At 40.3% G+C, this 12,738-nt stretch overlaps 1 protein-coding gene across 1 annotated transcript in view; it reads left to right on the top strand.

Annotated features, from left to right (window-relative positions):
- ddx42 (DEAD (Asp-Glu-Ala-Asp) box helicase 42) overlaps nucleotides 1-12,738 on the top strand; it is a 71,305-nt gene that overhangs the window by 36,923 nt on the left and 21,644 nt on the right. The window contains exons 8-12 of the mRNA XM_059955784.1: nucleotides 2,655-2,774; nucleotides 8,845-9,021; nucleotides 10,291-10,419; nucleotides 11,048-11,147; nucleotides 11,823-11,870. Coding sequence (XP_059811767.1) covers nucleotides 2,655-2,774; nucleotides 8,845-9,021; nucleotides 10,291-10,419; nucleotides 11,048-11,147; nucleotides 11,823-11,870 — 574 coding nt within the window. The remainder of the gene's footprint in view (nucleotides 1-2,654; nucleotides 2,775-8,844; nucleotides 9,022-10,290; nucleotides 10,420-11,047; nucleotides 11,148-11,822; nucleotides 11,871-12,738) is intronic.

The raw sequence follows: 12,738 nt of genomic DNA, 5'->3' as shown, positions 1-12,738 counted from the left end.
ATTGAAGCAATAAGAAAATTAAAAACATAAAAATAAAATGAATATCTTTTCTCTGTTATTCTTCAGATCCTGGGTTTGTTTTGTTTTGGATCAGAGACCAATTTCCCCAGAATAATGCTGGGGAGTTCCCAGTGTTGTTCAACGTTGTCAGGCTCTGCTTTTGAAATCTGTATGGAGACCACTGATGGAATGGCAAGACAGATGTATCAGCTTTTGTCACTCAGCATAACCTGGACCTGCAGTGATCTGTATAGTACAGCAAGCAGCTGAACACCTGTCACAGTTGGCATGATTCCACTCAATGACAGGAAACAAAAGAGCGAGCTGTGGAGTACAATATGGAACTCTCCCTGCAGGCAGCAGGTTGGCACTTCAGTTAGTGCTGCTGCCTTGCTAGACCATGGACCTGGGTTCAATAGTAACCTGAGTGCTGTCTGAGTGGAGTTTACACATTACCTAGATTGAGTGGGTTTCCTTGGGGGCTTTTTCTCCTCCTTTCTGAAAACATGTTAAATGGCTACCACAAATTAGTCTTAAGTGTAGGTTAATGGCAAGAAGGATCAAAGGGGAATTGCATGAAAGAATAAGTTAATAGAATACAGGGAAGTAAAGAAAGAGAGAATGGAATTAATGGGGCTACGTGACTACAGGTGCTGGAATCTAGATCAACAAACAATGCTGGGGGGAAGTAGCGTATTGAACAGCATCAGTGGGAGGGAAGGAATTGTTGACATTTCCAGTCAAGATCCTATACCAGATGCTGAGTTCCTCCAGCAGATTATTTGTTGTTCCCTCAAACTAATGGGATTACTCTCCTGGTTTAACCTGATTGTTCAAATTATAATGCAAGTGTCGAGTTTATTTTTTCTCTGTTTCAAATGCAATTAACAATTTACTCTGTTGTTCTTGACTATACTGTATTTCTTCTGACATAGAAAGAGACCATTTCAGAGCAACACACACACAATGCTGGAGGAACTCAGTGGGTCAGGCAGCACTTATGGAAATGATTAGCCGGTTGATGTTTTGACCAGAGACCTTTCTTCAGTACTGAAAAGGAAGAGGGAAGATGCCAGAAAAATAAGGTAGAGAGAGAGAAAGGAGAATTGCTAGTAATTGATAGGCGGTGGCTTGGAAAGATAAAGGGCTGAAGAGGAAGGAATCTGATAGGAGAGGAGAGTGGACCATGGGAGAAAGGGAAGGAGGAGGGGACCCGGGGGGGGTGAGAAGAGGTAAGAGGCCAGAGTGGGGAATAGAAGAAGAGGGGAGGGGAGGGAAATTTTTTTTAACTGGAAGGAGAAATTAATATTCATGCCATCAGATTTGAGGCTACCCAGGCGGAATACAAGGTGTTCCTCCTCCACCCTGGGAGGCCATGTCTTGGCAAAAGTAGAGGCTATAGACCGACTGATTGTCAGAATGGGAATTGGAATTAAAATGCTTGGCCGCCAGGAAGTTCTGCTTTTAGCAGCTGGAGTGGAGGTGCTCGATGAAGCGGTCTTCCAATTTACGACGGGTCTCACCAACGTAGAGGAGACTGCATCGGGAGCACCAGACACAATAGATGACCGATGCAGATTCACAGGTGAACTGTTGTCTCACCTGGAAGAACTGTTTGGGGCCCTGAATGGAGGTGAATGGGCAGGTGTGGCACTCAGGCTGTTGCAAGGATAAGTACCAGGAGGAGATTAGTGGGAAGGGACAAATGGACAAAGAAATCACAGAGGAAGCGATCACTGTGGCAAGCAGAGAGAGGTGGGGGAGGTTAAGATATTGTTAGTGGTAGGATCTCTTTGGAGGTGGTAGAAGTTGATGATGTGTTGGATGCAGAGGCTCATGGAGTGGTAAATAAAGACAAGAGGAACTCATCACTTTTAATGCGGCAGGAAGATGGAGTGAGCGCGGATGTTTGGGAAATGGAGGGAGATGTGAATGAGGGCAGCATCAATAGTAGAGGGAGGGAAACCCCATTCTTTGAATAGTTCATCCCATCAAGTCACAGAGTGACCTCCTTGCACTAATTTTCCCTGTAACATATTCTCCCCATATTTCTATCAATCCCACTCAGATTCTACCACTCACCAATGCACTTGAGACAATTTACATTGTCCTTGTCAACTGCACATGTTTGAAAAGAAACCAGGGTATACCTGGGGAAACTCATAGTCACAGGAAGAATGTGGAAGCTCCATACTCTTAACACCTGAGGTTGGGATTGAACCTACCAGAGCTGCTTGTTTTTTTTTTACTATCACCTGACGCCACCATACTGAGTCAATGCCAAGTTCATGCAAGTAGTTTTTGACGATAACCTAATATGATGTAACATCACATGAAGCATATTTGTGGAAATTGAGAGCAACTACTAGCTGGGTATATGCTGTTTTGACACTGTGGTGTATCTGCAATACAAGTTTAAACCTTCTCAAACTTTATTTTTGTTGTTGATTAAAAAGTTGGTAACTGCATGTACCTTTGTGTTGCATAATTATACCTTATTTCTTTTGCTGCAGTTCTTTGCATTGGAGGTGCTGTTTTCAGAAGTTGTGTAAAATTGAGAAATGACAAGATTCTGGGGAAATTCTATCTGAATTTCTTAAGAGCAGAATTTAATTTTAAGAGTATTTAACAGAATTGGCTGTCTTCCTCCGTAGGTTTCTGGTGCTGACCCTCCCAAACCTTGTAGCAGCTTCGCCCATTTTGGCTTTGATGAGCAGCTGATGCACCAGATCCGAAAGTCAGAGTACACACAGCCTACACCTATACAGTGTCAGGTAAGAGACTGGCTCTCTCACTTGTGTCATCCTTCTTTACAGTGCTACTGGTGTTACAAATGCAATATAATATTCTTATTTTCACTTTCATTTTGTCAATAAATTAGTCAGCTTTAAAACATTGTAATATAACAATGAAGTGAAACATCAAGTAAATTAATGAAATAGCAGATTATGTGATAACTGAATGAGCTTTGAGGAAATTAGACAAGATAAATGCAAGTAGAATTAGGCTATTCAGCACCTTGTGCCTGCTACACCATTCAGTAATATTTTGGCTGACTTTTTAACCTCAGGACACTTTATTGCTCAAATGTCATAAGCCCTGATTCCCTTAATATCTACAAATATATCAACAATCTTTGTAAATATGCTTAATGACATTGCCTTCACAATCCTCTTCGGTAGGGAATTCCAAAGATTCATCACCTAGGTAAAGAAATTTATCTTCATCTCTGTCTTCAATGGCTGACTCCTTAGATTGCAGCCGGCCTCTGGTTCCAAACACCCAAGTCGAGGAAAACATCCAGACCACATTCTCCTGTGAAGCCTCATAAGAATTTTCATATTGCAATGAGGTCTGTGTCATTTTAAACTCCCTATACCAACTATCTTGCTGGAGAACTCTCATGATCTCAGTTAGGGTGCTGAATCAGAGGAACATTAGGACCGAGTGTGTCCTCTGTTTCACGGATTCCTGGTTAACCCCTTCCGTACCGGATGCAGTGATTCAGATCGACAGGTTTACTATACACTGTCAGCATAGATCTATAGAGTCTCAGAAGCAGAGGTGGAGAAGTATGCTTCATGATCAACTCTTCTTGGTGCACAAATCTATCAGTACTGTCCCAATTCTGCTCACCAGACCCGGAATATCTAGCAGTAAAGTGCTGTACTTTTTACCTACCGCGGGAGTTCTCCGGGGTCATTTTGGTAGCAGTTTACATTCCACCTCAGGCCAATGTCAAGCAGGCTTTAGATCTGAGCAACAGCTCACCCTAACGCCCTCACCATTGTTTTGGGAGATTTTAACCAGGCCAGTCTGAAAAATTTACTAAGCAACTACCATCAACAGATCACTTGCAATACCAGAGGAAACAACACACTGGGTCATTGCTACACCACCATCAAGAATGCCTACTGTGCTATTCAATGCCCTCACTTTGGGAAGACTGATCACCTGGCTGTACTTCTACTCCCTGAGTACAGGCAGAGACTGAAGACTGCAGCACCAGCAGTGAGGACCAAGAAGGTATGGACAAGGGAAGCACAGGAGCGCCTACAGGTCTACTTTGAATCAGTGGATTGGACTGTGTACAGGGATTCATCTTTGAACCTAGATAAGTATGCTGCAGTTGTTACTGACTTCATTAAAACCTGTGTAGATGAGTGTGTGCCCACAAAGACTTACTGTACATTCCTAAACTAAAAGCTGTGGATGAACCAGGAGATAAATGTCATCTGCTGAAGGCTAGATCTGTGGCATTCAAGTCTGGTGACCCAGGACTATACCAGAAAACCATGTATGCTTTGCATAGGGCTATTTCAAGGGCGAAGAGACAAATTTCGAACAAGGTTGGAGGCGACATCAGATGCTTGGCAATTCTGGCAGGGTCTGCAAGACATTACTTTCTACGAAGCGAAACCCAATAGCATGAATGGCAGTGATGCTTCACTACCAGATGAACTCAATGCCTTCTGTGCATGTATTTAAAGGGAGAACACAACTACAGCTGCACCCGATGACCTTGCGATCTCTGTCTTCATTAAGACATATTAGGCTGATATTAGGCTGTCTTTAAAGAAAGTGAACCCTTGCAAGGCAGAAAGTCCCGATGGAGTACCTGGTATGGCTCTGAAAACCTGTGCTGACCAAATTGCGGGAGTATTCAAGGACATTTTCAACCTCTCGCTGCTATAGGCGGAAGTTCTCACTTGCTTCTAAAAGGCAACAATTATACCAGTGCCTAAGAAGGGCTGCCTTAATGACTATTGCCCGATAGTACTCCCATTGACAGTGATGAAGTGCTTTGAGAGGTTGGTCATGACTAGACTGAATTCCTGCCTCAGCAAGGGCCCGGACCCATCTCAATTTGCCTATAGGTCAATGGCAGGTGCAATCTTGTTGACTCTTCACACGGCTTTAGACCACCTGGACAGCACAAACCCCTATGTCAGGATGCTGTTCATTGACTATAGCTCAGCATTTAATGCCATCATTCCCACAATCCTGATTGAGAAGTTGCTGAACCTGGGCCTCTGTACCTCTCTCTGCAATTGGATCCTCGACTTCCTAACCAGAAGACCACAATCTGTGCGGATTGGTGATAACATATTTTCCTTGCTGACGATCAACACTGGCACACTTCAGAGGCGTGTGCTTAGCCCACTGCTCTGCTGTCTATATACACATGGTTGTGTGGCTAGGCATAGCTCAAATCCCATCTATAAATTTGCTGACAATACAACCATTGTTGGTAGAATCTCTGGTGGTGACGAGAGGGTGTACAGGAGTGAGATATGCCAACTAGTGGAGTGGTGCCGCAGCAAAGACTTGGCACTCATCATGAGTAAGACGAAGGAACACATACCAGTCCTCATAGAGGGATCAGAAGTGGAGAGAGTGAGAAGTTTCAAGTTCCTGTGTGTCAAGATCTCTGAGGATCTAACTTGGTCGCAACATATCGATATAGTTATAAAGAAGGCAAGATAGCAGCTATGCTTCATTAGGAGTTTGAAGAGATTTGGCATATCAACAAATACACTCAAAATCTTCAATAGTTATATCGTGTAGAGCATTCTGCCAAGCTGCATCGGTGTCTGGTATGAAGGGGCTACTGCACAGGACTGAAAGCAGCTGCCGAAGGTTGTAAATTTAGTCAGCCCCATCTTGGGCAATAGCCTACAAAGTACACAGGACATCTTCAGGGAACAGTGTCTCAGGAAGGCAGTGTCCATCATTAAGGATATCCAGCACCAGGGCATGCCCTTTTCTCACTGTTACCATCAGGTAGGAGATACAGAAGCCGAAGGCACACACTCAGCAATTCAGGAACAGCTTCTTCTCCTCTGCCATCTGATTCCTAAATGGACACTGAATCTGGACGCTACCTCACTTTTTTTTAAATATACAGTATTTCTGTTTTTGCACTTTTAAAATCTATTCAATATATGTAAATACTGTAATTGATTTTCTTGTTTGATTATTATTATTTTTTTCTCTGCTAGATTATGTATTGCATTGTACTGCTGCTGCTAATTTAACAAATTTCACATCACACGGCAGTGATAATAAACCTGATTCTGACTCTGATTCACAACTTGAGTATACGGAGTCAGTCTGTATAACTTCTCATAGGACAAACTCAGTATTCCAGGATTCAATCTGGTGAATATTCACTGAACTTTCTAATTAACATATACCCATATTAACTGCATAATACTGTGTTCATCATCTAAACGTTCTATTGCCACTTATTTAATAAGCTCCTGCTGTTTTCTTATTTTTGTTGTCTGACTGACTGGTCTGCAGTTTACTGTCCCTCCTTCCCTAAGTAACGGAGTCACATTTCCTGCCTTCAGTGGGGATCATTTTAGAGTCTGGAATTTTGGAAGATGGCAAACGATATGTCTACTGTCTCCATAGCCATTTATTCATGTATCTTGGACGCTGAAGCTGAATGTTTCCCCAACTGGATTTGCTGATTGGTCTTGGATTTGGTTAGGAGGATATAGTGCCATATGAAAGTCTTATTTCAACTTATAAATCACCACAAATATCAAGAGTATAACATGATATTTGTGTCTATACCTTTGGTCGAGTTAGTAGTGAGAATGCTTCATGCTGATTTGCCTGATCTGTGTGTATCTATACCAAATTGTATGTGTCTTGGACATCCTGCCTTTTAATTATTTTAGCTTCAATAACCTAAGCTCTAATAACATTTGCACTTCCTTCTGGTTCCTCATAATGTTTGTTCAGTGTGGATCACAGCTGGCTTTACTCCCACCATTCCCAAATTGCTCTCCATTTGCGGTAGGTTGTGCCTCAGAAGACTGATTAACTTCAACTTCTTTGAGGAAGTGACAAAACAAATTGATGAAGGTATTCGAAAAGGTTCCCTATGGTAGGCTCTTTCAGAAGGTCAGGAGACATGGGATCCAGGAAAACTTGGCTGTGTGAATTCAGAATTGATTTTCCCACAGAAGGCAGAGAGTGGAGTGTATTCTGTCTGGAAGTCAGTGACCAGTGCTGTTCTGCAGGGATCTGTTCTGGGACTCCCTGCTCTGTGATTTTTATAAAATGATGTGGAATGAGGAAGCGGAAGCGGAAGGGTGGATTAATAAATTTGCAGACGACACAAAGGTTGGTGGAGTTGTGGATAGTGTGGAAGATTGTCATAGATTGCAACAGGAAATTGTTGCAGAACTGAGCTGCGAAGTGGTAGATGGAGTTCCACCCAGAAAAGTGTGAAGTGATTCACTTTGGAAGGTCGAACTTAAAAGTGTGGCAGAACAGAAGGATCTTTGGGTCCAAATCCATGGAACCGTTATCTCATCTGTAGTTGATCAATGGGCCATTCTCACCTATGTGTTCTATAAAATCTGTTCTGCATCCTTGCCACTCCTACTTCTTCCTCCTTTGCTCTTGCTCCACTCTCCCATGTCCATAGTGTCTGCCCCCTCCCTCCCTGCTTCTCCTGCTCCCTGCCAGTATCTCATAGAACTGATGAAAACTGTAGAAGTGGGCAATCATTGTAGCTGATTCACCAGCATTGAATGAATAGATCAGATTGCAACAAAGTGAAGGTAACACAGGGAAGCCTCTGGATTTACATGAATGGTAGCCGCAATAGCATCAACCACAGTAGCTTCAGACCTGTCTAACAACTGAAAACAACATTCAACAGAATATTTTTTAAACTATAGAACAATTGGCTTTAGCACTTCTAAACTCAGCGATATCAGATATTTGCAAAAAAAAAGGAAATAGCAGTAAAAGTTGTTTCTTATGTTGCATGTGGTTTGATTGAAATTTGAGGTCCTCTAATTGTGTTACAGAAAGTTACAAAGAAGCCTCTTTTTGTGCACTACAACTGAGCTATTGCTGGCTTGACCAACAATGTTGATTTTTGAAAGTATAATTTTGGAGCAGGTGTAATAAGAATGGAAGTACACTGTTGACCCCTTGAGCCTGGTGGTCAATCAGTGTGGTAGGTTGATCAGTATCTTCCTTCATTAACCTTGGTTTCACAGCCCTCAATATTATTCCGAGCAGGGTCCATGTTTCTCCAAGTCCTCAAAACGTTTTGACTAAGGAGTCTGTGGTGGTCTTGGACAATCTGTTGTGACTGCATCTAACATTTCCTCAGAAAATGCACTGATATGTACAGTTCTATGTGCCTATTTTCATTTGAATAGTTTGCTCATTAACTTCCTACTTAGTGATTGCCACCAGATTTGTCTTCTATAATAATATAATGCTGATAAATGTTAAGTTGGAATGCTTGAAGTTCCAGTGCAAGGGTCATCTGAGAATGATACTCCTTAATGTTTTGCTGCCCTTCAGCCCAAGACCATAACAATGCTGCAGTGTAGATGGGCGGATACAATGGAGCATGCGATAATGACTTGGGGTCCTTGCTGGCCAATGTTCAGATTGGCCATGAAGTAACGATTCAGAATGTTCATAGAATTATGGAAAATTACAATATAGAGGAGGCTTTTTGTGGATTATTCCATTTCCCAGCACTTAGTTTGTAGCATTGTAAATTGTAGCTCCTCAGATGCTTCTTTCAGCTACTCTTTAATCATGATCAGTGGTTCTTTCTCCATCACATTTTCAGACGATGAATTCTGGATTTTCACTGCTTTTTTTAAATGAAAAGATTTCCTCGGATCCCCTCAAATCCTTGTACTTAAATCTGTGTCCTCATGTGGAAACATCTCTGCCAAATGAAATGGGTCCACCACAATCACCTGTGCTAGCCTCTTAGGTTCCTGTAAAGAAAAATTGTGGTTAAAGGAAATAATGTCACAATGTCACAATTATATGTTTGTTTGGATACAGGGTGTTCCTATTGCACTGAGTGGGAGAGACATGATTGGAATTGCCAAAACTGGTAGTGGTAAAACTGCAGCCTTTATCTGGCCGATGTTGATTCATATCATGGATCAGAAGGAGCTGGAACTAGGGGATGGACCTATTGGTGTGATCGTCTGCCCAACCAGGGAACTCTGTCAACAGGTACAGTAATGATAAGTATCTAGAAAGCAGATGAGATCTATGTTTTACTGGTCAATGTGATGAGTTCTGTAGTATCAGTCCTTGAAGTTAAATCTTTTGATTGATAAATTACATCTTCAATCTTTAGGGTTAAGCCTTTGACAATTTTAAAATGAATTTCATCACATGTAAGAATAATTAATGGAATTCCTGAAAAGGAAAAAGGTCAGTTTATTTTAAAAGAAGTTCTGTGCTGATAAGTGGAAGCAAATCAAAAATCATTTGTGTTTAATTGCTTTTGATTTTAAAAAAACCCAGTCTGAAATAGTAATTCATTTTTCTCCTCGGATGTGGTTGATGATTTTGTTTGTTGAATTTTCTGTTTTATTTTTAATATCTAATTTGTATATAAATTTTTCATTTACTTATAGACTTGCCATTCTGAATGTTAAGAAGTTGAGTACTTATTTATGTAGAATATGCAACAAGTAATAGCTGAACTTGTCACATGCATTTTTCTTTTGTGTGAGGGTAGCCCCAATCCCACAAGTTACCCTATATCCTTTTCCCTATATATTCCTTTCACTACTACAGAGCTTCAAACTGTGTAGATGTACTCATAAGCAAAGTACTGCAGATGCTGGAGATAAAGCTGTATCTGTGCTTATCTTTGTCTTAAATCTGTGTCTTCAATGAGGTGCACCAACTTGCTGTGGATGTGATTCTCTAATCGCTTCGTGATACCTTAGGATACAGTATATACATGCTTGATATCTTATATGAGCTTGCTATCTTGTATGTGCTTGTGCTGTGAATGACTGTTGGCATTGTGTTTTGCACCTTGGCCCTAGAGTAATGCTGTTTTGTTTGGCTGTATTCATGTATGGTTGAATAACAATTAAACTTTAACTTGAATACAGACTTATGGGGCACATGTACACACACTTGCTTCAAGGATGTCACATACTTTATGGTAAATTGTTCCATGATTACAGTGACGAAGAAAGTATCTGGTTTGAAACCACTAGTCATGTTTTTTAGGCATTGATTAAATTTGTGGGTTCAATTGATTCAAATGTACTTGTGGGTTAATCCAATTACATATTTATATGCTGTCAATAGAAGGTCTGATTTCAAGCTAGTTGGTAATAGATGTGTAGCAGATACAGTTACACTCAGTCCCTAAAATAGTTCCTCAACATAGCCTTGTTGCTGCTTTTATGATGTGATATACTGAAGGTTTTCCTATGTGTGCTGGCGCTAAATTAGTTTACTTCCTGTCATATGCAGATTCATTCTGAATGTCGGAAGTTTGGAAAAGCCTACAACCTGAGGTCAGTGGCTGTGTATGGTGGAGGCAGTATGTGGGAACAGGCAAAAGCTCTTCAAGAAGGTGCAGAAATCGTCGTGTGTACACCAGTGAGTATATAAAATGCATTTAAGCACTATCCTATTTAGAGTAGCCAAGGAGGTAAATATTTGAATTGCTGCCACTATGAAAAAAAAATCACTTAAAGAGTGCAGTAGAAATAACCTGTATTTCTGTAGTAGATATCTCATAGGGGCTTATAATCTGTAAAGTACTTTTTAAGTGCAGTTGTTGTAATTTGAGCACTGTTAAATTGAGAAATTGTACTCAAAGGAAAATATCTTTATTTTAAAAGGAATTTTTTTAAAGAAGGATTCGACTTTCAAATCATATTTTCCTGAGATTTGCTGACACTGCTTGAGCAGCCACTCTAATGATGCTGGTGGGCATTGAGAGTTCTTTTGACTGTTAATTTCTATACACTAGTGGTTGTATGCTCTTTCTTGTTGAATGTGGAATGAGGCATTTTTATTAATAATTATTGAATATCTTTAAATTTTGCTGTATTATGCAGTTTGAAATCTGATCTATATTAATATTCCTAGAGGAATTACAGCAAAATGATTGCATTTGTACATCTTATTTTTATTATGAAATGTCCTTTAGCGTTGTGAATTATGCTGTGTAAATAACTAAACAGCTTGTTCAGGTTGCTCACTGTTACATTCCCTCTCCTAGGGGAGGTTGATAGATCATGTGAAGAAGAAAGCCACTAACCTACAGAGAGTGACCTATTTAGTATTTGATGAAGCAGACAGGATGTTTGACATGGGATTTGGTAAGAGATCTCCACCATGTATAAAAATGTCAAACTTTTTTGTATTTTGATTACTTGTTGTAAATATCCTAGTCATATATCACTAAAATAGCAAAGCATACCAAAGCACTTGACAGGAATATCATCACACTATGTTTTACTCCAATATTGGTCAAAGAGAGAATTAAGGAATTTAGAGAGGTTGAAGAATGTGTATAGGAGCTTTGTGGTCTTGATAGATGAAGAAAAGACTGGGTGATAGAGCAATTAAATGTACCATTGATTTCGATCCAAAGCTGGAAGAGCATGGATGTCTCAGGACAGCTGGAGACAATTACTAGAATTGGTAGGATTGTAGCCTTGGGGATTTGAAAACATATATTTTTTATATAATTCAGGGTTCTTAGGACAGGAAAGAAACATCCAAATACCTGGATAGAGGTAGGCAGTTGTTGTATTGCTCTTTGACTTTTGCAATCTTGATTTTTCAACTTCACCACCGATGACAGATATGTGCATGTGCTTTATCTCAATGTGTACATGCTATTCAAATTTTGTTTATTTTTGTGTATTTTTGCTTTTGCCGGTTATGTTTGGATATTCAGCGTAATCACATATGCACAGATACATAACTTGGCTACGCACTGATGGGTGAAGGTTATGATCTAAAGTTTGATGTTTCTTCAACTTTTTCAGAGTATCAGGTCCGATCAATAGCAAATCATGTCCGTCCAGACAGACAGAGTAAGTATTCTGTGTTCTATTTCTAGTTTTGTAACCAGTGTGAATTCAAATAAAGTTTGACATTCATAACAATTATTATCATAAGAGATGTGTAACTATATATCTGTGGTCATGAAGTAGCTTCAGCTCCTCTAGGTAATGTGTACTGCATTAAAACTGTGTAAAATGCTGCAGGGGCTTGAAATTTACTCCTCAGGAAAAATATTCATTTGAAGTATTTGCTGTTCACACAAATTGAGTGCCACGGTAGCAGCAGTTAGCATGACACTTTTATAGCTAGGGGCATTCTGGAGTTAGGAGTTTTATTCTGGCACAATCTGTAAGGAGTCTCTGTACGTTCTTCTCGTGGAATGCATGGGATTATCCTGGGTGCTCCGGTTTCCTCCTACGGTTCAAAGACATACTGAGTAGACTAATTACTCATTGTAAATTGTTCCATGATTAGATTAGGGTTAATCGGATTTGTCAGGGGTTGCTGTGGTTCGAAGTGCCTACTCTGCTGTATCGCTACATAAATAAGGACCAACAGCCATAATTGTCCTGCTAATGTAGTGATCTTCAGAGGCAGGAGATCTCCTTAATCCAAGTCTTCATAGTAGTGCTCCCAAATTAGTTTTAATTGGGGCTTACAGTATGCAAACCTACCCTGATGAAGGATTGGAATATTTTCCAGACGATGGATAGTGTTTGATTTATAAGTGTTGTTCTTCCCACAACATCTTTGTTCACTTCCTTTTTGTTGATGGATGTTACAAGTGTGGCTGCAGTACATGTCAGCCTACTGAATGCACAGTGAAGGGTGGAGGAGTGAAGGTGATAAAAGGATAGATTTTGAATCATCATATATGATGGACCTAGAGCCTAGATG

Source organism: Hypanus sabinus, chromosome X1 (assembly GCF_030144855.1).
Source record: "Hypanus sabinus isolate sHypSab1 chromosome X1, sHypSab1.hap1, whole genome shotgun sequence".
Classification (NCBI taxonomy): domain Eukaryota; kingdom Metazoa; phylum Chordata; class Chondrichthyes; order Myliobatiformes; family Dasyatidae; genus Hypanus; species Hypanus sabinus.
The sequence above is the reverse complement of the archived record's forward strand: the minus strand, read 5'-3'. Positions and strand labels throughout refer to the sequence as shown.